Consider the following 27342-nt stretch of genomic DNA (forward strand, 5'->3'; position numbering starts at 1 on the left):
TCCATCGACAATGCGCTGACGCATGTTGTCAATGCATGTGCCAACATTACGGAAGGCGAACTATTCGCTGTTGAGAGGAATGTCGTTACACGTTGACGGACATCCTTTTGAGCATTTATTGCATTAATGTGGTATTTACAGGTGATCGCGCTGTAACAGCATGCGTCCTCAGAAATGATAAGTTCACAAAGGTACAAGTATCACATTGGAACAACCGAAATAAAATGTTCAAAAGTACCTACGTTCTGTATTTTAGCTTAAAAAAACTTACCTGTTACCAGCTGTTCGTCTAAAATTGTGAGCCACATGTTTGTGACTACTACAGCGCCATCTATCACAAAGCGAAAAAAGTGGTCCAACTGAGACTTTCATGTTTATTTACGTACTAAACGAATATGTAATAAAAAAGGGGGTTCATATTTTAAAAAACGCAGTTGATATCCGTTCGACCTATGGCAGCGCCATCTAGCGGGCCAACCATAGCGCCATCTGGTTTCCCCCTTCAAGCCAGATAAGTTTCGTTCTTTTTAGGTTTTTCGTTTGACTCTTATTTCGTGAGACATTTGGCCCGGTCACTATCAATGGACCACCCTGAATAAGACACTTTTCGCTCGATTCATCAGGTAGGTGTGTATGAAGGTCGTCATGCAACATTGTGCTTTTCGAGGAGAATGAAAATCGTAACTATACAAGGAGAGTGAAAATAACTACCCACCCGGAAAGAGAGAGCAGCACGGGTTTCGAAAACTGGTGACGCGAATCCCAACTTTTGGTCCTGACATAGGTATTCCAAAGGACCTCCGTAATAATTGGCCATATATATTATATAGGCTTCAGCAACCAGACTAAGTCGACATAAAAGTTAGAGTATTGTGCCGCGTCATATTGTAAAATACGGTACTGGACAAACCAACGTTTTCGCCACGGCTACAGCGTCGCCGAAACGTTGGTTTACCCAGCATAGTTTTTTTACATTATGACGCTCTACGGTACTCAAAAAACTTTTATGTCGAATGGCCAGAAAATTATTTCCTGCACGTCATTACAAAAGTGATTATTAAGAAAAATTTATCATTCGGAAACTACCTGCAACAAGATAGCCTCCAGAACTGTTCAACCACAATTGCAACTTCCAGCATGGACAAGGGACTTCACCTGATGATACATATGAGAAAAATTACCGTTACAGCTATATGTTGAGAATGGCTTTATTTTATCACACAACTAGTTTCGACGACACATTACCGCCATCCTCAGGCCCTTCTTACCAAGGAGCAATAACTCAACGCCAATATTCGAAAACTAAACAACTATACAACAAGGAACACACAAAATTATGGTTCTCTAACGTTTTAGTTCAAGTACACATCTACATCTACATGGATGCAATGCAAATCACATTTAAGTGCCTGGCAGAGAGTTCATCGAACCATCTTCACAATTCTATATTATTTCAATCTCGTATAGCGCGCGGAAAGAACGAACACCTATATCTTTCCGTATGAGCTCTGATTTCCCTTATTTTATCACGATAATCATTTCTCCCTGTGTAAGTCGGTGTCAAAAAATATCGCATTCAGAGGAGAAAGTTGGTGATTGGAATTTCGTGAGAAGATTCCGCCGCAACGAAAAAGCCTTTGTCCACCCCAAATCCTGTATCATCTCAGTGACACGCTCTCCCTTATTTCGCGATAATAAAAAACGTGCTGCCCTTCTTTACACTTTTTCGATGTAGTCCGTCTGTCCTATCTGGTAAGGATCCCACATCGCACAGAAGTATTCTAAAAGATGACGGACAAGTGTAGTTCAGTCAGTCTCCTTGTTAGATCTGTTACATTTTCTAAGTGTCCTGCCAATAACACACAGTCTTTGGTTAGCCTACCCCTCAACATTTTCTATGTGTTCCTTCCAATTTAAGTTGTCCGTAATTGTAATTCCTAGGTATTTGGTTGAATTTACCGCCTTTAGATTTGGCTTATTTACCATGTAACCGAAGTTTAACGGATTCCTTTTAGCACTCATGTGGATGACCTCACACTTTTCGTTATTTAGGGTCAACTGCCAATTTTAGCACCATACAGATATCATTTCCAAATGGTTTTGCAATTTTTTTGCTCTTCCGATGACTTTGTTAGTCGATAAATGACAGCGTCATCTGCAAACAGCCTAAGACGGCTGCTCAGATTGTCTCCAAAATCGTTTATATAGATAACGAACAGCAAGGGGCCTGTAGTATTACCCTGGGGAACGCCAGAAAGCGCTTCTCTTTTACTCGATGACTTTTCGTCAATTACTACGAACTGTGAACTCTCTGACAGGAATTCACGAATCCAGTCACATAACTGAGACGATACTCCATATGCACGCAATTTCACTACAAGCCGCTTGTGTGGTACAGAGTCCGTAAATCCAGAAATACGGAATCAATCTGAAATCCCCTGTCAATAGCATTCAACACTTCATGCGAGTAAAGAGCTAGATGTGTTTCACAAGAACGATGTTTTCTAAATCGGTGTTGACCGTGTGTCAGTACACCGTTTTCTTCGCAGTAATTCATAATGTTCGAACAGTATCGGTTCCAAAATCCTTCTGCATATCGACGTCAATGATATGGGCCTGTAATTTACTCCTACTACCTTTCTTGTATATTGGTGTGACCTGTGCAACTTTTCAGTCTTTGGATACGGATCTTTCATCGAGCGAACGGTTGTCGATGATTCTTACGTATGGAGCTATTGCATTAGCATACTCTGAAAGGAACCTAATTGGTATACAGTCTGGACCAGAAGACTTGCTTTTATTAAGTGATTTAAGTTGCTTCACTACACCGACGATGTTTACTTCTACGTTACTCATGTTGACAGTTGCTCTTGATTCGAATTCTGGAATATTTACTTCGTCTTCTTTTGTGAAGCCATTTCGGAAGACTTTGTTCAGTAACTCTACTTTAGCAGCACTGTCTTCGATAGTATCTCCATTGCTATCACGCAGAGAAGGCATCGATTGTGTTTTGCTGCTAGCATACTTCACATACGACCAGAATCTGTTTGGATTTTCTGCCGGGTTTCGAGACAAAATTTCGTTGTGGAAACTGTTATAAGCATCTCCCATTAAAGTCAGCGCCAAATTTCCAGCTTCTGTTAAAGGTCGCCAATCTTGAGGATTTTGCCTCCGTTTAAATTTGGAATGTTTTATTCGTTGTTTCTGCAACAGTTTTCGGACCCCTTTTGTTTACCAAGGACAATCAGCTCCGTCTTTTGTTAATTTATTTGGTATAAATCTCTCAATTGCTGCCGATTCCGTTTCTTTGAATTCAAACCACATCTGGTCTGCACTTATATTGTTCATTTGCAGGAAGTGGAGATGGTCTCTGAGGAATGCATCAAGTGAATTTTTATCTGCTTTCATGAACTGGTATATTTTTCCTTTATTTCTGGAGGATTTTGGGGTTACAATATTCAATCTCGCTATTACAACCCTGTGTTCACTAATCGCTGTATCTGTTTTGATGACCGTTATTAACTCAGGATTATTTTTGCTAAGAGGTCAAGTGTGTTTTCACAACCGTTTACTATTCGCGTGGGCTCGTGAACTAACTGCTCGAAATAATTTCAGAGAATGCGTTTAAAACAACTTCGGATGATGTTTTATGTGTACCTCCGGAATTAAACATGTATTTTCGCCAACATTTCGAGGGTAAATTAAAGTCACACCGTTAAGTTCTTCGCAAAAATTTCAGCTGAGCTTATATCCGGCTTTAGCCAGCTTTCAGTGCCTATAACGATTTGAGCATCAGTGCGTTCTATTAGCGCTTGTAGCTCTGGTACTTTCCGAACACAGCTACTACAGTTTACAACTGTTATACCGATGGTCCCCGTATCTGCGTTCTTCCTGTGTTCGGCCTGCACCCTTTGTGGCTAAAGCCCTTTTTGTGTTTCCCCGAGACCCTCTAACCTAAAAAACCGCCCAGTCCACACCACACAACCCCTGCTACCCGTGTAGCCGCCTCCTGCGTATAGTGGACACCTGACCTATTCAGCAGAACCCAAAACCCAACCACCCTTTGGCGCAAGTCGAGGAATCTGCAGCCTAAACGGTCGCCCATTCGGCTCTGTACCAGAGGTTCGCAATCGGTCCTTTCGACTATGCTACAATTGGTCAGCTCTGCTTTCATCTCGCAAGCAAGACTGGCAGCCTTAACCATTTCTGATAGCCGCTCCAAAGTGAGACACATCATTGGTACCGACGTGAGCAACCACCTGCAGTTGGCTGCACCCTGTGCTCTTCATGGCATCCGTAAGTAACGGTTACACGTCTGGAATTAAACCACCTGGTATGCACTCGGAGTGCACACTAGTTTTCTTTCCTTTCTTGAAAGCCATGTCCCTAAGAAGCTCTATAATGTGCCTAACTATCAATAATCCCACCCTCTGTGATTGTCCAGATCTTAAATGGCTGAGATGTTTCCTGAGCTCCCAACTATCAATAATCCCACCTTCTACGATTGTCCAGATGTTACAGGCTGAGATGTTTCCTCTAAACAGGACAGGACAGGCGTTCAATGAATTCGAAAGTAAAGTTCTATGTGCTGACTTGGCAGAAAATCCTAAGAAATTTTGGTCTTACGTCAACGCGGTAGGTGGATCGAAACAAAATGTCCAGACACTCTGTGACCAAAATGGTACTGAAACAGAGGATGATAGATTAAAGGCCGAAATACTATATGTCTTTTTCCAAAGCTGTTTCACAGAGGAAGACTGCACTGTAGTTCCTTCTCTAGATTGTTCCACAGAAGACAAAATAGTAGATATCGATATAGATGACAGTGTGATAGATAGGGTTGATAGAAGAGATAGAGACGATCCAACGGAGAGCAGCGTGCTTCGTTACAGGATCATTTACTAGTCGCGAAAGCGTTACAGAGATGATAGATAAACTCCAGTGGAAGACTCTGCAAGAGAGACGTTCAGTAGCTCGGTACGGGCTTATGTTGAAGTTTCGAGAACATACCTCACCGAGGAGTCAAGCAGTATATTGCTTCCTCCTACGTCTATCTCGCGAAGAGACCATGAGGATAAAATCAGAGAGATCAGAACCCACACAGGGGCATACCAACAATCATTCATTCCACGAGCAATAAGAGACTGGATTCGAAGAGAACCGATAGAGGTACTCGAGGTACCCTCCACCACACACCGTCAGGTGGCTTGCGCGGTATGGATGTAGATGTAGACAGCATCTGGCTCAGCGACAGTGTCAGCCACAGACAGCACCTGGAACCTGTTTGTCCGACTAACTGGGCAGGCCTCACGTGCGGCCTCCTGGGAAGTCTTTCGCCGCCTGATACGTCCCAGGGCTACCTCCCACTCGACTGCAGGTGAGGGTTCAACCTCAGTGTGAGCAGTAACTGGGTTGGCCACTAGTGAGACTCTATCGGAGTACTGGGACATACTGGACATCCGTTGGATCCCAATGGCAGGCCCACAACAGTGGTGCCCATCCACTGCAGCTTCAAGCTGTGTAACTGAAGTCATCACAGCCTGGAGCTGAGAGCGAAGTGTCGCCATCTGCACACAATAATCACAGCCCCTGTCCACACTAAAGAGGGTGCTAAACTAAACTATCCAGATAAAAGGACTGTCGGCAAGTGCTGTGGAACTTTACTGTAGACACAGATGAAATCGCAGGAGCTCTGTCTAATAAATTAGATTAATATACAGAGATTCAGAGATACCGAGGCATTCAGGTGAAACTAGATAATTCGCCCCTGATTAGGGACTTGTAATATGTCACAAAATCGCTTTCCGACAGAAACGAAGATGCGAGAACTGTGGGTATTAGATAGTAAATTAACATGCAGAATCAAGAAAGTATTCTATTAAAGCACACAGATGATATTACAAAATTCGCTCCTGGTTAAGAACTCGTAAAAGTCACAAAATCAGTTACTTGTTGCGGCGTCTGTCTCGGCCGTGCTGCTGCTGCTGATTGTTGGTTTATAGTTGCTTAGTTTTCAAGCACTGGCATTGTGATACTGTTCTTCAGTAAACGGGACCTGAGGATGGCGGTAATGTGCCACCGAAACTAGTTGTGTGATAGAATAAAGACATTCTCAAGATACAGCTGTGCTGGTACTTTTCCTCATATCATTGTAATTTCTATCACCTGTGCAGTTAGTCGTTAAAAGATCGCAACTATATATAAAAAGAAGGCTTGTAGCTTTATCCTGATATATCAGATGAACCCTGCAGGTCAATCTGTACATATTCAGTTCCGCCAATGGTTTGTGTATTAAATGATATCGGGACTTTCGATCTTCAGTTGGCGAGTTGCTGTATAATGCTGGTGATCGGAGCACGTCATTATTAACGCAACTCAGCAAAACAAGGTCAAGACAGCTTACGACCGATGAACGAGAAGGTTTGGCCGTCTTTAGCAATCCATGTGTCCAGAAAAGCTCCATTCAAGAATGTATAAACAAGTAACCCCCTGTGTGATGGTGCATGCACCAACCTGTTGGAACAACGACCCCTGCTTGAAGTTACTCTTACTGAGGTGCAACATAAAGTTCCGAAGTATCCACATAAGAAGTACATGAGTTAAGCCACCATTTGCAACAAGCCGCATACATGGTTGTACGAAGGTAATCCCAAAAGTAAGGTCTCCTATTTTTATAAGTATATAGACTTGTTCATTTCTAAAATGGTTTACATCAGTTTACAGTTGGAAAATTTAGCTATTTTTCGACATAATCACCACTTCTGTCGATGCATTTTTGTAGACGCTGTGGCAGTTTTTGTATGCCCATGTCATACCAGCCCGCCGCCATGCTGTTCAGAAAGTTTTCCTTCACCTCGTCGTCAGAGCTGAATCGCTTTCCGGCCAAATGTTCTTTTAACCTAGGGAACAGGTGCGCCAAGTCAGAACTATAGGGTGGGTGGGTGATTATGTTCCACTGAAACTGTTTGCAGGAGAGCAACGGTTTGCTGAGTGATGTGTGGGCGAGCGTTGTCATGGAGAATGTGTATGCCCTTGCTCAACATTCCTATTTTCCGGTTCTGAATTGCCGGTTTGAGTTTTTTCAGAGTCTCACAGTACCTGTCAGCGTTAATTGTGGTCCAAGTGGGCATAAAGTCGACCAACAATACCCCTTTCCGATCCCAAAAAACGGTTGTCGTGACTTTACCGGTAGACTGTGTTTGTTTGAATTTCCGCTGCTTTGGCGAAGAAGGATGCCGCCCCTGGCCTGATTGTTGCTTGGTCTCAGGTGTAAAGTGGTATGCCCAGGTTTCGTCACCCGTGACAATTGAGTCCAGAAAGTTGTCTTGCTCGGCAGCAAGGCGGTGAAGAAATGCGCGGGAAGCATGAACTCGTTGCCACATGTGGTCCTCAGTCAGCATGCGTGGCACCCATCTTGCGCACACCTTCCGGCAGTTCAATTCTGTGAGCGGTGCTTCGGGAAACTTCAGGAACCGATTTGCAGAGATCATCCAGGGTGATACGCCGATCTTCACACATGCTTTGCTCTACCTTGAACACTGTCTCTTCAGAAACTGGCGGTCTCCCGTTCCTTTGTTCGTCGTGAATTTCGGTCCGACCAGCTGCAAACTCTGTACACCACTTACGAACATTTTCTCATCCATGCACGACTTACCACACACTTCCGTCAATTGGCGATGGGTTTCAATCGGCACAGTGCTCTTTGCATTCAAAAACCGAATAACTGCGCACAATTCGCACTTGGCGGTAACATCCAACGGAAGCTCCATTCTGAACGGCTGCCAGCCAAGACTGAGCGCCTCAGCGCGGCGTGCGCTTGTTTACACACAGCGCGTGAAGGACTCTTCATAACAGTGTGACCAACTGCCACACAGACAGAGTTCTGTACTTATAAAAAAAGAGGAGACCTTACTTTTGGAACTACCCTCGTAGCGTAGTTCTTTAGATAAAATTTTCTGTTAGCAAGGAATAACTTTGAGCTCACCCTGCACATAAATATTTTTTTTATGAAAGGGTCACTGTCTTTCCATAAGGCAAAATACCTGAAGCGTAAAAATTGAAAGCGCTGTTAATAAAACTTCTCTATTTGAACTAGACTGAACTGCATGTGACTGCTTTAGTCTTTAATAAAACTTGCATCTAACTGCGTATTTAACTGAACTGAACTTTATCTGACTGCATGAAAATATTGTTGGAAAATTAATACTCAAAATACACATCTGACTGCATGAAAGTTTAGTGGTAAAATTAATGAAAGTCACCAACCTGCATCTGACTGCGTCTGTGGACTTAGCTCGTGCACTCCTTCCCGTTTAGCCGATAATAAAACATATATGCAACTCCGCCGTAGTGCAATGGCATAAAATTGTCATTCTAGATAACTTTACTCATTTTGGCCCTGTTTGTTACTTAATAAAAATTCTGTCCTGAATAATTTGCCAACTGTGCAATGGCATATAGATTATTTTACTCTTATAAATGAAATTATTAGCTTTACTCGTGGGAACTTGATTTTAATGTACCTTTTGCTTCAATGCAAGCACAGGATGCGGATAACGGCATAAGGTGTGAGATGAAACTCTAATTTTATCTAAAAAATATTTATTGTTCAAACTTTTAAGGCAAATGTAAAAAGCTAAAAAAAACTTCTATAGCATGGATTTACGAGAAAGTTTCACAAAACGCTTATTGCATCAACAATGGGATTTCTATCTAGCTTTTAGACATTATTTAACCAAAGAAAACCTATTTTATTAATTATTCTTTCTAGTTTCCCCAGGTATGTGCCGAGTTTCGCTCAATATATAGCTTATTATGTGCGTAGCGCCAATTCTTACTTTGATGCTGTCACGGCCCGGCTGCCTCCTGCAGGCATCTAGCTCTGACTCAAAACATGTCTGCTGTCTCTGCGCATCTCCTCACCACTACTCAAACTTTTACCGCGTCCACCTAGCTCTGTTAGCTGTCAAAGATCTTACTACTCGAAGATGTACTCCTCGTCCAACCTTGCGGTTGGGAACTATCGACATTTTTCACTGGCTCTATCCTGATCGAATCTCAGCACATACCTTTCAAAGTTAATGTTTTTTTTTATTGTCGGTTTTCTGATTGCTGTGTCAAACATTGGATTTTTATACACACCTTGTTTGGAAAATATTACGTTTTGTGAGCAGAATATTAATCCTCATTCTGCACATGGCGTCTGTTCTGGAGCCAAATACCTTTGGGTTGGAACAGTCCCTTCTCACGACTCGCTGGGAAGTTGTTGTCAAGTGTGGTCGTGTGCCGTAGGTGACGCTGTCCATCTCGATCCTGATTAGCCTGCACGTGTTCTTCCTGCTGGTGGTCGAGATCATCCCGCCCACGTCGCTGGTGGTGCCGCTACTCGGCAAGTACCTCATCTTCGCCATGATCCTCGTCTCCATCAGGTGGGTACGCCGCGCGCGCTTGCTTACTTTGCCCGACGGTTTGGGCGCACCAACACCATGCACGAGGGTCACTCCAAATGAAATGCACACTATTTTTGTAAAAATACAGTTTTCAGTCTGCATGTGTGACAATTTGACAGTGTGTAGATACATCCTTCCCGCGCCGTCACAGCATGTCTTCAAGATGGCTGTTACACTTGACGTTCGTCAGATGCAACGAGCTGTCATAGAATTCCTGTGCTGTGAAAACGAGACAGTGGGAAACATCCACAAGAGGTTGAAAAAGGTGTACGGAGATGCTGCTGTCGATCGCAGTACATTTAGTCAGTGGGCAAGCAGGCTACGTGATGAAAGCGGGCACGGCAGTATTGAGGATTGTCCTCGCAGCGGCAGGCCTCGTACTGCACACACTCCAGGCAATGTGCAGAGAGTTAAGGAATTGGTGACTGCTGACAGACGCATCACAGCGAACGAATTGCCATGCAACGTTGGGATAGGGGAAGGAAGTGTCTGTAGGATACTGAAAGTGTTGGCGTTAAAAAAGGTTTGTGCCAGGTGGGTTCCCAGGGTGTTGACAGTGGCTCACAAAGAAACAAGAAAAACGGTATGCAGTGAACTTTTGGAACAGTACGAGAATGGTGGAGATGAATTTCTTCGAAGAATTGTGACAGATTATGAAACATGGCTCCATCAATTTTCACAAGAGACAATGGAATGCCATCATGCAAATTCACCGAAGAAAAAAAAATTCAAAACCACACCTTCTGCTGGAAGAGTTATGGCTACGGTGTTTTTCGATTCTGAAGGACTTTTGTTTGCGGACATCATGCCAAGTGGAGCCGCCATAAATTCTGATGCATATGTGAAGACACTGACGAAACTCCAAGCTCGAAGCTCGACTGAGTCGTGTTTGACCACATCGGTAAAAGCAGGATGGTTTGCTGTTTCACGAAAATGTACGGCCACATGTCAGTCAAAAAACCATGGAAGCGATCACAAAACTCGGATGGACAACACTGAAACACCCGCCTTACAGTCCTGACCTGGCTCCATATGACTATCATCTCTTTGGGAAATTGAAAGACTCTCTTCGTGGAACAAGGTTTGAAGATGACGACTCCCTTGAGCACGCTGCCAAACAGTGACTCCAACAGGTTGGTCCAGAATACTACCGTTTGGGTATACAGGCGCTGGTTCCAAGATGGCGTAAGGCAGTTGAGAGGAATGGAAATTATGTGGAGAAATGAAAATATTGTTCCTAAAGGACATATCTACACTGGAAAACTTTCAAACACGTAGAATAAAAGGTGGATTTTAAAAAAAATAGTGTGCATTTGTTATGGAATGACCCTCGTAGCTGAGTTGCTGACAGCAGCTCTCTCTTCATGTTGATGGTGCGCCACAAATCACAGCCCTTGAGACGTTTCGCTGAGCACAGTCCAACCAGTGCACCGCCTTGTTCTTTCTGCCATCTGGTGTCTGATCCTCTTGCTCTTTCCAGTCAACACCCATCCGCATCCTGACACACCCCGTGTAGTGACACATCCGCATTGGTCCAAATCTATCCAATCTCTCTTCCCACCCTTGCCACAGTTCCCTGAGCTGACCTTCATGCAGAACCATGTCCACTTCGTATCAGCCAGAAGAAAAATCATCACCTCCAGCCAGGTGGTGTGGCCGATCGGTTCTAGGCGCTTCAGTCTGGAAGCGCGCGACTGCTACGGTGACAGGTTCGAATGCTGCCTCGGGCATGGATGTGTGTGATGTCCTTAGGTTAGTTAGGTTTACATAGTTCTAAGTTCTAGGGGTCTGATGTCCTAAGATGTTAAGTGCTCAGAGCCATTTGAACCATTTGAACGGACTTAACTTCTGAGGTCATCAGGCCCCTAGAACACAGAACTACTTAAACCTAACTAACCTAAGGACATCACACACATCCATGCCCGAGGCTGGATTCGAACTTCCGACCGTAACGGTCGCGTGGTTCCAGAAAACTTCACAGGTTGAGAGATATGACATACCAAACTCATGCTCAGAAAGAACTAAACACCTTGAATGACTAGACATAGGACGTTCGTATTCACAGGACATGTACATTGCTACATTCTGCAGAAATAATTAGCATTTCAGTCACCTCGGTTCAGCATTTGTTCTGTTGCCTAGTAGACACAGCGTCTGCCATGGACCCTGATAAGCTGCTCCATGCGTGATGGCACGACGCGTATAAGGCGCGAACGGCGTCCTGTGGTATAGCCATCCATGGTGCATTCACCTGGTTCCAAAGTACATCTGTAGTGACTGGCACTGGTCTGGTGATCTGGCTGGCCAGTGCAAAAGGCTGCCATCTAGTGTCACCAACACACAACAACAAGTGGTCATGCATTGTCATGCTGGAAAGTGGCGGCTGGGGTGTTGCGCAGAAAGGGTACGGCTACGGGTCGCAGGATGTCATACATGTAGATCACTCAGGTTACAGTGCCCTGCACACGCAAGAGCTGTGAATTTGTGGTTGTATCCAATAACACGTCATACCATATGGCCTAAAGTTGGCACTGTATGTGGCGAGCCGAAATGCGGCCATCATTTTCAAAAAAAACAGAACGTGGATTCGTCGGAAAACATTAACTGATGCCATACCTGTCCCCCTGTCATTGTTCCACACACCATTGTGCTCCAGCATGTTTCTGCACATTCGTCAAAGGTAAATGGAGAAGTGGTCGAAGAGCACGTAACCCATGCCTTAATAAACGGCGACATACTGTCATCCTCTGATAGAGTACGACATGTCCCACTGTTCGGCCAGAGCCGAGGGGGACGTAGATCGTCCTGCAAAGCCGTTCGGATGAGGTGTCGATCTCGAGGAGTGGTCTGTGTGGTGAGACCTGACCCATCTCGTCGTGTTCTACGACCTTCCATGAACGGTTCTCCACACACCCATTGCACTGCCGAAACACTTTGTCCCAGCAGTTCCCCAGGTGGATGCATCACATTCTCTCATGCCAATAATGAGACCTCTTTCAAACTAACTTATTTAACGTTACGGTTCGCGCATACGTCTGCGAGACATCCTGCACGTCTGCTAAGTCACGCTGATCCGTTACGTTCGATTTATGGCGACAACGACAGCCGCAGGCACTTTTTACCGGTGGGACGTGTTGCCCCGCAATATCGATGTTGACCTTGAATCAGCGGGCCGGCGTGGTTCAAATGGTAATAATTTCTTCAGAAGATACTAATGTACTCGTCCTGTGAACATGAACGTGTTATCTCTAGCTCTGTTTTTTTTTTTTCAGAACATGAGTGTATTTCAGCCATAAAGCCATCGTATCGTCTCCTGAGGCAAATAGGCACGCTACTGTTGTAACTCTTCCTTGATATCCAGGGTACTGACTCTAAGACGTTCACGTCAGTGCTGTTGTGCACATATTTTGTTGGAGACGTATGCTGGCCATAAGAGTACCTGATCATCACGCCGTTAATTCATAGAGATGTATGATATTTTTGGCGAGAGTTGTCATGTTGAAAACTGGCACCACAATAGTGTCGCATGAGAGGTAACACACAGCATGTCCGTGACGTACCATTGTGCTGTCAGAGGCGGCCTTGGTGGCCAAGCGGTTCTAGGCGCTACAGTCTGGAACCGCGCGACCACTACGGTCTCAGGTTCGAAGCCTGCCTCGGGCATGGATGTTTGTGATGTCGTTGGGTTTAAGTAGTTCTAAGTTCTAGGGGACTGATGACCTCAGAAGTTAAGTCCCATAGTGCTCATAGCCATTTGAACCATTTTTTGTGCTGTCAGAGTTCCCTCTAATAATACTAGATATCACCTGAAGTCATAGCTGATGTCACTTTCCACCGTGATCCCACGAGTAACATCGCTGCCCCTCTCCAAAGTATTGTTAGTAGGATGGCATCTCTCCCAAGGTCGCCGCAATGATTGTCATCCGGGGTAGTGCAGAGCTTCGATTCATCGCTGAACACGATGCAACGCCATTCATCGGTGGCTGTGCTTCCCTGTCCCAGTACCACTCAAGATGCTGCCATTCGTGTTGTGGCGTTAGCGCCAGCCTACGCGCTGGACGGGAATTGCCCAGTCCACATCCTGCTAGTCTCCGACCAGTTGTGTGGAACGATGCAGGCTAGATTAGGGAGTCCATTACTTGTTCTCGGGGGGCAGGTGCAAATGTGAAGGGGTCAGCTTGTGGGCACAATATGGCGATCCTCCGTTCTGTTGGACAGACCAAAATATTAGGCATACCCTCACATATCCATTAAGTCCAACATCGGGCCACTGCGACATTCGAATGCCCCATGGTGCAAATATTTCACGATACCATCAGTCGGTGAAATGGAGACCCACTATAAGGAAGCTCGCTTAAAATTGTCATGTGCTGATAAGGCTGCCTCGTACGAGTACGAATGGTTCAAATGGCTCTGAGCACTATGGGACTTAACTACTGTGGTCATCAGTCCCCTAGAACTTAGAACTACTTAAACCTAACTAACCTAAGGACATCACACACATCCATGCCCGAGGCAGGATTCGAACCTGCGACCGTAGCAGTCGCGCGGTGCCGGACTGCGCGCCTAGAACCGCTAGACCACCGCGGCCGGCCGTACGAGTACGCCACATTTCTTTATCCTACATAGTGATCACAGAACGCTGCTCATACCGCTTATGTATCCTACCCGTCCTGGTAACACTAATGAACTCTGAAATGAAAATCAAACACTTCCAGCCGTCACTTTCGCGTTTAATTTATTTACGCATCAAATTTCGATGTTCCATTACACAATCTTGCCAATCCTTGACCAACGTAAACTGAGAGGGACCCAGTCTGGTGTGCAGTCAGAACAGGAGCCAATATTACACAACTAGAGTCTGCAGATCTCTCTGGTTTACATGACGTTATCTCTATCATCCCACCGTCCCAAACTGACTCCGTAAAAAAAAATTAAATATTAATTTTAAATTAACAGCAGCCTCACTTGCAGTGTTTACTTAGATTTACCTAGGTTTCAGTTGGGATAACCCAACCTTCTTCAGAATAGAAGGAACTACGATTTGTCCTTTTATTCTGAAGAAGGTTGGGTTATCCCAACTGAAACCAAGGTAAATCTAGGTAAACATTGGAACTGGGGCTGTTGTTAATTAAAAATTAATATTTATACAGTTGCTGAGAGGGCCGCAAAATGTTGAAGATATTAAAAAATTAAATACAAAAGGACGGCTGCTGGTGTTCTAATTGTCATTTCATATTGAACAGCCGAAGTCCTTGAAACCATTACAAGGTTGGACGTACAAAGATCTAATGATCTGTGCTGGCCATTCGATCAGTCACAGAGAATTGCAGTTCTTAACACTCACATATCCGCCAATGACATGTACCTGAAGCAGTTGCACATGGTTTGTGGGTACTTCACTGTTTTCGTGGGGGAAAGTATATTGCATTACATTACGTTGTTTATGTTTTTGCATTTGGAGTTTTTATATTTATATTTGTTATATTTTGTATTTTTATACGCATAATTATTTTATTTACATGTATGTTTTTAAATTTTATATTTGATGCTCTACGTATATTTTACATATTTGTCATTTTCATTATATTATTTATATGAAATGAAAGATTATATTATGTCAAAAAGCAACAATAGGGGTGGTGCCAGTTACTCTCCTCTCCCCGCCCCCTCCCCGCTGACAGAGTGATTAAAGTCTACATACAAATAAAAGTAAAGGTCTACAACCCTGTGAACTCGGTTATCTCTACGAACGCTCAACAACACCTGTCTATGTCCGCAGTGCGGGATCTTATATCCCGCGTCTGATTGTGGTACGTTTTGAAGCTATGGCAGTGAGAAGTACCAGAAATCGCAGCGCAGTCTTTAACTAATACAGAATTGAACTGTGAAACTGTATTATCCGAAACAGATATACTGAAATGGTCTGATTTTGTTCGGTAATGTTTCTTAAAGTGTAGAATCGATTTTGCATGTTCAAGAATATTTATATTTATTGTATGTTTTCGTATATACTACAATTTATAGAAGTGTTTTCAAATGCCCTCCGATATCCTGGAAATGCCCACAAAGTCCGCAAATGTTTTGGAATCGGCAGTGTGATGTTTTACAATGATGCCGAATATTCTGTAATTCCGACAAACTTCGTGGATCTGGAAATACGCAATGATGCATTGTAAAATTTTCGCTGCGTGTAGTAAAACTTGCTTCGTCTGAGATATCTTTAAACAAGAAACAATAAAGCAATATCGAGTGAAAGCACAGTGTAACGTCCCACCGGTTAGTGAGTAAAAAATGGTTAAAGTACCTGTGAATATCTTGCCTTCGGTGTCCCTCGACGACTGCATACATGAGCCAAAATCTGCTTGTTCAATAAATATGTTGTTGTTCTGGTCTTCAGTCCAGAAACTGGTTTGATGCAGCTCTCCATGCTACTCCATCCTGTGCAAGATTCTTCATCTCCCAGTACCTACTGCAACCTACATCCTTCTGAATCTGTTACGTGAATTCATCTCTTGGTCTCCCTCTACGATTTTTTTCCTCCACGCTGCCCTCCAATACTAAATTGGAGATCCCTTTATGCCTCAGAACATGTCCTACCAACTGATACCTTCTTCTAGTCAAGTTGTGCCACAAATATTACGTGATCTACCCATCTAATCTTCAGCATTCTTCTGTAGCACTACATTTCGAAAGCTTCTATTCTCTAAACTGTTTATCGTCCACGTTTCGCTTCCATACATGGCAACACTCCATACAAATACTTTCAGAAACGACTTCCTGACACTTAAATCTATACTCGATGTTAACAAATTTCCCTTCTTCACAAACGTTTTCCTTGCCATTGCCAGTCTACATTTTATATCCTCTCTACTTCGTCCGTCATCAGTTATTTTGCTCCCCAAATAGCAAAACTCATTTACTACTTTAAGTGTCTCATTTCCTAATCTAATTCCCGCAGCATCACCCGATTTAATTCGACTACAATCCATGATCCTTGTTTTGCTTTTGTTGATGTTCATCTTATATCCTATTCCAAGCACTGTCCATTCCGTTCAGCTGCTCTTCCAGGTCCTTCGCTGTCCCTGACAGAATTACAATGTCATCGGCGAACCTCGAAGTTTTTATTTCTTCTCCATGGATTTTAATACCTACTCCGAATTTTTCTTTTGTTTCCTTTACTGTTTGCTCAATACACAGATTGATCTCCTGCGAAGGCTTCTGTAAAGTTTGGAAGGTAGGAGACGAGGTACTGGCGGAAGTAAAGCTGTGAGGACGGGACGTGAGTCGTGCTTGGGTAGCTCAGTTGGTAGAGCACTTGCCCGCCAAAGGCAAAGGTCCCGATTTCGAGTCTCGGTCCGGCACACAGTTTTGATCTGCCAGGAAGTTTCATATCAGCGCACACTCCGCTGCAGAGTGAAGATATCATTCCTACTTACAAAGTTTGAAATAGCAATACTGAATGAGATATCAAGGGTCTAGCGTCCCCTATATACTGCTCCTGTATTTACGACAAAGACAGCGCTAGACTCAATCCACCACAAACATTCAATCAGCTTTCTTGTAATCCATCCACGAAGGGCGTCGACATCATACAGTTCCAAGTACATGACAGGGGCTTGCAGAATATGGATTTAGATCTACATTATCTGACCAAAAGCGTCTGGACACCTCGATGGTAATGCAATCTGATGTCAAAAGAGGCAGACCCGAGGATATTAAAGGAGGCAGGTAGGATTGCGTTGTCAGTAGACACGCTGTAACATGGGAATAAGTCAGCAGTGCTCAGTGACGAATCATTAGATGTCGTCTGAGAAGCAAATCCATCTGGCACATTTCTACCCTTCTAGTCCGACAGTCCGTGATTTGATTGCGAAACGAAAAAGCGGAGGAACAGCCGAAGCTAAACTAAAACGATGGACAGGGATCGTCTAGCATCGTGGAGGGTGGTTGTAAAAAAATCGTATGAAATCGTGAGTTCGAAAGTTGTGGCAGCAGTGCATGTAGCACAGTGACTGTGAGTAGGGAGCCGAAATGCGTTGTGTACAATGATCGAGGTCATAGGCCATACATTTCTGTACTCAGTACTAAGTTCCGATAAGGTGATGTAAAGAGCTACATCACTGGACAGTGGATTACTGGAAAGGAGTGGTTTGGAGTGATGAAATCTGAAAATCAGATGACAAGGTTTAGATAGGCCAGTGCCTGGAGAACATTACCTGCCATCATGTCTAGTGCCAACAGTGAAATATGAGGGAGGTGGGGTTCGGTATTGGCGGCCAATTTTCTTGGTTAGGATGTCTTCGTCTTACTGTGCTTAAGAAAAGCTTGATGTACGTGGGGGAGCAGGAAAATAAGTTTCCCGTGTCGACTGTGGAGAGTTGTGTGTGAAAGGGAAAAAAGAGAATGAGACATTAAGGATAAGATATACACTACTGGCCATTGAAATTGCTACAACACGAAGATGACGTGCTACAGACGCGAAATTTAACCGACACGAAGAAGATGCTGTGATAGGTAAATGATTAGCTTTTCAGAGCATTCACACAAGGTTGGCGCCAGTGGCGACACCTACAACGTACTGACATGAGGAAAGTTTCCAACCGATTTCTCATACACAAACAGCAGTTGACCGGCGTTGCCTGGTGAAACGTTGTTGTGATGTTTCGTGTAAGGAGCAGAAATGCGTACCATCACGTTTCCGACTTTGGTAAAGGTCGGATTGTAGCCTATCGCGATTGCGGTTAATGGTATCGCGACATTGCTGCTCGCGTTGGTCGAGATCCAATGACTGTTAGCAGAACATGGAGGGTAATACGGAACGCTGTGCTGGATCCCAACGGCCTCGTATCACTAGCAGTCGAGATGACAGGCATCTTATCCGCATGGCTGTAATGGATCGTGCAGCCACGTCTCGATCCCTGAGTCAACAGATGGGGATGTATGCAAGACAACAACCATCTGCACGAACAGTTCGACGACGTTTGCAGCAGCATTGACTATCAGCTCGGAGACCACGGCTGCGGTTACCCTTGACGCTGAATCACAGACAGGAGAGCCTGCGATGGTGTACTCAAAGACGAACCTGGGTGCACGAATGGCAAAACGTCATTTTTTCTGATGAATCCAGGTTCTGTTTACAGCACCATGATGGTCGCATCCGTGTTTGGCGACATCGCGGTGAGCGCACATTGGAAGCGTGTATTCGTCATCGCCATACTGGCGTATCACCCGGCATGATGGTATGGGGTGCCATTGGTTACACGTCTCGGTCACCTCTTGTTGTTCGCATTGACGGCACTTTGAACAGTGGACGTTACATTTCAGATGTGTTACTACCCGTGGCTCTACCCTTGATTCTATCCCTCCTTCAGCAGGATAATGCACGACCGCATCTTGCAGGTCCCGTACGGGCCTTTCTGGATAGCCCGGGCCAGGTCGCTTTTTCCGAATCACCTCTTTCAATTTCGACAGAGTGGCACAGTACCGCACAGCATTGATGGTTGCATCCTGGAGAAAGTCAAGCAGCAAAACTCCTTTGGCGTCCCAGAAACCGGTGAGTAGCACTTTACCTGCAGACGGAGTGCCTTTGAACTTCTTTCGCACAGATGATGACGTATGTTTCCGCTCCATGGAGGCGGCCTTCGATTCGGGCGTGTAACAGTGGACCCACGTTTCATCCCCCGTCACAGTCCGAAACAAAAGGTCATTGCCAAATTCGTGGTAACGCAAGAACTGTTCCACGCTGAACGCCACGCGTTGTTCCATGTGTGTCGGGGTCAGTTAGTGGGGCACACATCGTGCTGATACTTTCCTGTATCGAAGAATGTCGTGGATGATCTCGTGAGCTCGCTCATGTCTGATTCCAAGTTCTGCCACTACTTCATCGATGGTGATACGCCGGTTTGCTTTAATCGTGTCATCCACCTTCCTGACATTCGCATCTGCAGTGGCCGTGCGCGACTGTCCAGGTCTCGGTATGTCCTGCATTTGCTGACGTCCATCACTGAATTGCTGGCACCACTCCGCACCATTTGCCTCGACATCACACCTGACCCATACACCTCAACAAGGCGGTTATGAATTTCTGTACCTGATACTCCACATGCCCATTCGTACCGGATTGGAGCTCTCACTTCCACCTGTGACCTCGACTCCAAAACGAACCTTCTCTCCATAGCTCCAGGAAAAGACTGAGTGAGCGCCATCTGCTTGATCGCGTCGACCTCTACCCAGTGGTGTATCGGTGTCTCGTACACGCGCGTTCACCTGCCGTGTCGTCTTTCGCCCATATCACACAACTCTGCCCACAGTAGATAGGGGAAACTTATCTTCCATCTACACCTCGTAGAAAAGTATAAACACATTTTACAGGATTATGTACTGCATGCTGTAGGGGAACATCTCGAACATGATGACTGTATCAGGACCCTGTCATAGAGCAGCAGTTGTGGGGGAAGGCTCGTGGACAATAACATTCCTGAGATGGACTGACCTGTCCAGAGTGCCGATCTGATCTCAATGGAAGACCTTTGCGATGGTTTAGAATCTCGACTTCGCTCCAGACCCCAGCGTCCAACATTGTCTGTTTTTGGCTCTGGAGGAGAAATGGGCTGCCACCCGTCCAGACATTCAAACAATTCAAGCCACCATAAAGATGAAGAATGGATGCACCCCATATTAATGTCCATTGACCCTTCTGGTCAGATGGTGTAGATTCTGGGCATTTCCTTCAGTGACTGACATCAGACCCCAGCGTCCAACATTATGTTTTCGGCTCTTGAGGAGAAATGGGCTGCCATCCGTCCAGACATTCAGACAATTCAAGCCACCATAATGGTGAAGAATGGGCACACCCCATATTAATGTCCATTGACACTTCTGGTCAGATGGTGTACATCTACATCTACATCATTATTCTGCAATTCACATTTAAGTGCTTGGCAGAGGGTTCATCGAACCACAATCATACTATCTCTCTACCATTCCACTCCCGAACAGCGCGCGGGAAAAACGAACACCTAAACCTTTCTGTTCGAGCTCTGATTTCTCTTATTTTATTTAGATGATCATTCCTACCTATGTAGGCGGGGCTCAACAAAATATTTTCGCATTCGGAAAAGAAAGTTGGTGACTGAAATTTCGTAAATAGATCTCGCCGCGACGAAAAACGTCTTTGCTGTATTGACTTCCATCCCAATTCGCGTATCATATCTGCCACACTCTGTCCCCTATTACGTGATAATACAAAACGAGCTGCCCTTTTTTGCACCCTTTCGATGTCCTCCGTCAATCCCACCTGGTAAGGATCCCACACCGCGCAGCAATATTCTAACAGAGGACGAACGAGTGTAGTGTAAGCTGTCTCTTTAGTGGATTTGTTGCATCTTCTAAGTGTCCTGCCAATGAAACGCAACCTTTGGCTCGCCTTCCCCACAATATTATCTATGTGGTCTTTCCAACTGAAGTTGTACGTAATTTTAACACCCAGGTACTTAGTTGAATTGACAGCCTTGTGAATTGTACTATTTATCGAGTAATCGAATTCCAACGGATTTCTTTTGGAACTCATGTGGATCACCTCACACTTTTCGTTATTTAGCGTCAACTGCCACCTGCCACACCAGACAGCAATCTTTTCTAACTCGCTTTGCAACTGATACTGGTCTTCGGATGACCTTACTAGACGGTAAATTACAGCATCATCTGCGAACAACCTACGAGAACTGCTCAGATTGTCATCCAGGTCATTTATATAGATCAGGAACAGCAGAGGTCCGCTTCCCTGGGGAACACCTGATATCACTTCAGTTTTACTCGATGATTTGCCGTCTATTACTACGAACTGCGACCTTCCTGACAGGAAATCACGAATCCAGTCGCACAACGATACCCCATAGGCCCGCAGCTTGATTAGAAGTCGCTTGTGAGGAACGGTGTCAAAAGCTTTCCGGAAATCTAGAAATACGGAATCAACTTGAGATCCCCTGTGGATAGCGGCCATTACTTCGTGCGAATAAAGAGCTAGCTGCGTTGCACAAGAACGATGTTTTCTGAAACCATGCTGATTACGTATCAATAGATCGTTCCCTTCGAGGTGATTCATATGCTCCAAAACCCTACTGCAAACCGACGTCAGTGATATAGGTCTGTAGTTAGATGGATTACTCCTACTACCCTTCTTAAACACTGGTGCGACCTGCTGATTCTGGGCATTTTGTTCAGTGACTGACATCAGGCCAGATGGTGACTACTGCCACTGGAAGGTGTGTTTCCCCTAACTGATTACCCTAGAAGTGAGACTGCGTTGCAGGACCGGCGACTAAAGGCGGCCTCCTGTGTCTGTGTGTGTGCCGCAGCATCTGCGTGACGGTGGTGGTGCTCAACGTGCACTTCCGGTCGCCGCAGACGCACAAGATGGCGCCCTGGGTGAAGCGCGTCTTCATCCACATCCTGCCCCGCCTGCTGGTGATGCGCCGGCCGCAGTACCAGTTCGAGGCCACCAGGTGAGCGTCGCTGGCCATTCCAGCCATGTTTATGTCCTGTCCTACACTACACTCCCATGAGCCGCTGTTCCCACACTCTGACACCTGTTCCACTGCTTCCTTCACGGTGTTTCCAGTGTAAATTTACGAAATATTGGTTAGCGTCTTAAGTGAGGCCATTGGTCGCCGTGGATCGCTGTAGACAGTGTATACAGTGGTACCAGGTGACCACTGGCACCTCCATTGCTGAGGTACTCCATGAAAGACAAGTGCTGTGCATCCCGTTCAGTTCCAAGTTTACAGGGTGATCCATTGATAGTGATTGGGCCAAATATCCCACGAAATAAGCATCAAACGAAAAAACTACAAAGAATGAAACTCGTCTAGCTTTAAGGGGGAAACCAGGTGGCGCTATGGTTGGTCCGCTAGATAGCGCTGCCATAGGTCAAACGGATATCAATTGCGTTTTTAAAAATAGGAACCCCCATTTTTATTACATATTCGTGTAGTACGTAAAGAAATATGAATGTTTTAATTGAACCACTTTTTTCAGAGCCATTTGAGCCATTTGGGGACTCAACTGCTGTGGTCATTAGTCCCCTAGAACTTAGAACTACTTAAACCTAACTAGCCTAAGGACATCACACAGATCCATGCCCGAGGCAGGATTCGAACCTGCGACCGTAGCAGTCGCACGGTTTCGGACTGCGCGCCTAGAACCGCGAGACCACCGCGGCCGGCTCCACTTTTTTCGCTTTGTGATAGATGGCGCTGTAATAGACACAAACGTATATGTACGTGGTATCACCTAACATTTCGCCAGTGCGGACGGTATTTGTTTTGTAAAATGGAGCGTTTACCAATTGCGGAAAAGGTCGATATCGTGTTGATGCATGGCTATTGTGATCAAAATGCCCAACGGGCGTGTGCTATGTATGCTGCGGTATCCTCGATGACATCATCCAAGTGTCCGAACCGTTCGCCAGATAGTTACGTTATTTAAGGAAACAGCAAGTGTTCAGCCACATCTGAAACGTCAACCACGACCTGCAACAAATGATGATGTCCAAGTAGGTGTTTTAGCTGCTGTCGAGGCTAATCCGCACGTCAGTAGCAGACAAATTGCGCGACAATCGGGAATCTCAAAAACATCGGTGTTGAGAATGCTACATGAACATCGATTGCACCCGTACCATATTTCTATGCACCAGGAATTGCATGGTCACGACTTTGAACGTCGTGTACAGTTCTGCCACTGGACACAAGAGAAACTACGGGACGATGACAGATTTTTTGCACGCATTCTGTTTAGCGACGAAGCGTCATTCATCAACAGCGGTAACGTAAACCGGCATAATGTGCACTATTGGGTAACGGAAAATCCATGATGGCTGCGACAAGTGGAACATCAGCGACCTTGACGGGTTAACGTATGGTGGGGCATTATGGGAGGAAGGATAATTGGCCCCATTTTATCGTTGGCAGTCTAAATGGTGCAGTGTATGCTGATTTCCTACATAATGTTCTACCGATGTTACTACAAGATGTTTCACTGCATCACAGAATGGCGGTGTACTTCCAACATGATGGATATCCGGCACATAGCTCGCATGCTGTTGAAGCGGTATTGAATAGCATATTTGATGACAGGTGGATTGGTCGTCGAAGCACCATACCGTGACCCGCACGTTCACCGCATCTGACGTCCTCGGATTTCTTTCTGTGGGGAAAGTTGAAGGATATTTGCTATCGTGATCCACCGACAACGCCTGACAACATGCGTCAGCATGTGCGAACATTACGGAAGGCGACCTACTCGCTGTTGAGAGGAATGTCGTTACACGTATTGCCAAATGCATTGAGGTTGACGGACATCATTTTGAGCATTTATTGCATTAATGTGGTATTTACAGGTAATCACGCTGTAACAGCATGCGTTCTCAGAAATGATACGTTCTCAAAGGTACATTTATCACATTGGAACAACCGAAATAAAATGGTCAAACGTACCTACGTTCTGTATTTTAATTTAAAAAACATACCCGTTACCAACTGTTCGTCTAAGACTGTGAGCCATATGCTTGTGACTATTACAGCGCCATCTATCACAAAGGGGAAAAAATGGCCCAAACAAAAACATTCATATTTCTTTACGTACTACACGAATATGTAATAAAAATGGAGGTCCCTATTTAAAAAATCGCAGTTGATATCCGTTTGACCTATGGCAGCGACATCTAACGGGCCAACCATAGCGCCATCTGGTTTCCCCCTTCGAGCCAGACAAGTTTCGTCCTTTGTAGTTTTTTCGTTTGACGCTTATTTCGTGAGATATTTGGCCCGGTTACGGTCAATGGACCATCCTGTATACTTGAAAAGTGTAACAGAACTTTGTGTTCAACTTGTACCCCAAGTTTAATCAGTTCTATATTAATACCGCGCAAGCTATTTTCCTCCTGGGTTCTTATGACCTACAATACTGTCGTCAACCTTTTCCTCCCTCCCCCCCCCCCCCCGCCCGTTTTGTCATCTCAACACCAGACAATAAACAAAAGTATTTTTGGAGACCAATTCCGCCTTATACAAGACACAGTTTTATAGTTTAGCTTATTTGCTTCTGTCTCGGGCTCTTCGGCCGACGTTTATCTGATGATTTTACTGACGTTTCGCCGGCACGAGTGGCTGGCATTGTGAAAGCTTCAACCCCCCGTTGCCGTTGGTGAACTGGAGCCGAGCTCGTGGCCGCAGACTATACGTACCTGGCGCGCCAACGTCCGAGGGCTTCTCGGCTGTCATTTCCGGTGCGGTTCTCCTCTTGCTACGTGCGACGGTCGTTCGCTGCAGTACGGGAAGCCAGGATTCGTTTACCTTAAGGCTTTCTTCTTCCTTGTTGTAGCTATTCCCGTGTTTGTGTATTTCTACAGCTTCTCTAAACAAGCGGGTGTGATAGTGCTTTTCTACAGCCAGAACCTCCGTGTCGGCGAATTTTATTACGTGGTCCGTCTCACTCAGTGCGTGCTCTGCCACCACCGATTTATTCCACCTGCCCCAACCTGCAATGTCGCTCATGTTCTTTGATCCTGGTTTTGATTAATCGTCCAGTCATTCCGACGTAAACTTTTCCGAATGTGCATGGTATGCGGTATATTCCCGACATTGCAAGTGGGTCGCTTTTGTCCTTTGCCGATCTAAGACAGTCTTTGATCTCCCTTCTCGGTTTGAAAATTGTCTTTACGCCGTGTCTGTGCAATTTCGGCCGATTCTGTCACACTCTCTGGGAATATATGGCAGAAAGGCAGTACCCGACATTTCTTTTTCTGGTTTCTTACTTCGCCGAGTGTTTGGCTCTGTTACACTTCTAATATAGTTTGTGGAGTACCCATTGCTCGTCAGAAGACTTTCCAGGTGTTGCATTACGCGTTTGAAGTGCTGCGGCTCACATCACATTTTCGTCCTGCCCGCGTTACGAGCGTATGGATCGTGCCTCTTTTCTGGCTCGGGTGGTGGCTTGACAGTTTGTGCAAATATCGGTCCGTCTGTATCGGGTTTCGATATATCCCAGATTTTCGCCATCCCTTGTGACCAGCACATCTAGAAATGGTAGATTTTTTGTCCTTTTCCTCGAGGGTGAGTCAAATGAAAACCTTAAATTTTTTAAATATTATTTATTGTGCAGAAGTGGCACAAAGCTGTATCACTTTTCAACGTAATCTCCCCCACGCTCAGTGCAAGTCCTCCAGCGCTTGCAAAGTGCATAAATTCCTTCAGAAAAAAATTCTTTTGGTAGACCGCGCAAACACTCATGCACTGCGTGGCGTACCTCTTCATCAGAACGGAACTTCTTTCCTCCCATTGCGTCTTTTGGTGGTCCATGTATGGTAGATGAGGAAGACACTCAAAATGCAAAATGCAAAATGCAACTGTTTTACGAGCAGTGTGGGGCTTTGCATTGTTATGTTGCAAAAGAACATCTGCTGACAGCAATCCACGTCGCTTTGATTTGATTGCAGGGTGCAGATGATTTTTTAGGAGATCTGTGTATGATGCACTCGTGACAGTGGTCCCTCTAGGCATGTAATGCTCCAAAATGACGCATTTTTCGTCTCAAAAGAGAGTCAGCATAAGCTTCCCTGCTGATGGTTCTGTTCCAATCTTCTTTGGCTTTGGTGATGAGGAATGGCGCCATTCCTTGCTCGCTCTCTTCGTTTCCGGTTGGTGGAAGTTAACCCAGGTTTCGTCCCCAGTAACGATCCTAGCAAGGAAGCCATCACCTTCTCGTTCAGAGCGCCGAAGAAGTTCTTCACAAGCATCAACACGTCGTTCTCTCATTTCAGGAGTCAGCTGCCGCGGCACCCATCTTGCAGACACTTTGTGAAACTGGAGCACATCATGCACAGTGTGGTGTGCTGACCCATGACTAATCTGTAAACACGCTACAATGTTATTCAGTGTCACTCGGCGATTTTCCTTCACTATGACTTCAACTGCTGCCATGTTCTGTAGAGTCAAAACTCGTTGTGCCTGACCTGAACGAGGAGCATCTTCCACTGAAGTCACACCATTCGTAGACTTGTTGCTGTGACAAACATGCATCACCGTACTGAACCTGCATTCGTCGATGAATTTCAATATATTTCAAACCTTCAATACGCAAAAAGCGAATAACAGAACGCTGTTCTTTCCTGGTGCAAGTCGCAAGTGGGGCGGCCATCTTTATGCTGGTACTGCGACGGTATGTGTGCATCTGCACTATGCTGCCACCTACAGGCCATTCTGCAGGCTGTTTGTAGCACGCTTACCAACTTACAGGATAACGGCGCGAAATTTCGATTTGTTGTTTCAAATTTAAGGTTTTCATTTGACTCACACACGCACTTCAATGGTAAATTCTATTCTGGCGTTGTAGCTGTTGAAGTATGTTAGGAAGTCACCAAGAACTGTGGCTCCACTCCACGAAAGTATCATCGACGTACCTGTACCACACCTCAGGTTTGTAAGTCGCCGAGTCCAGTGCCTGTGCTTCGAAATGTTCCATGAAGAAGTTGGCCACCACCGGACTAAGCTGACTACCCATGGCGACGCCTTCCGGGTGTTCGTAGAAATTGCCACTCCACGTGAAATAACTCTTTGTGAGACCTGCATCGCAGAGCTTTGTGATGTCTTGCGAAAAAATGGAACCGATGTGCTCCAGAGCGTCAATGAGTGGCACTTTCGTAAACAAAGAAACGATATCAAAGCTGACCAGGATTTCGTTTGGTGCAAGTTTTAGTTTCTTCAGCTCCTCAATGAAATGTCCTGAGCCCTTAATGTATGTCTCGGTCTCCCCCACTTGTGGTTGGAACAGAGAGTCCAAGTGTTTTGCCAGTTCATACGTCGGTGAGCCAGGGGCGCTAACAATCGATCTTAGG

The 27342-nt window shown here is 45.2% G+C and overlaps 1 protein-coding gene across 1 annotated transcript in view; it reads left to right on the forward strand.

Annotated features, from left to right (window-relative positions):
* LOC126215284 (acetylcholine receptor subunit alpha-like) overlaps positions 1-27342 on the forward strand; it is a 703987-nt gene that overhangs the window by 642460 nt on the left and 34185 nt on the right. The window contains exons 7-8 of the mRNA XM_049941973.1: positions 9292-9428; positions 21809-21955. Coding sequence (XP_049797930.1) covers positions 9292-9428; positions 21809-21955 — 284 coding nt within the window. The remainder of the gene's footprint in view (positions 1-9291; positions 9429-21808; positions 21956-27342) is intronic.

This window comes from Schistocerca nitens, chromosome 12 (genome assembly GCF_023898315.1).
Source record: "Schistocerca nitens isolate TAMUIC-IGC-003100 chromosome 12, iqSchNite1.1, whole genome shotgun sequence".
Taxonomy (NCBI): Eukaryota; Metazoa; Arthropoda; class Insecta; order Orthoptera; family Acrididae; genus Schistocerca; species Schistocerca nitens.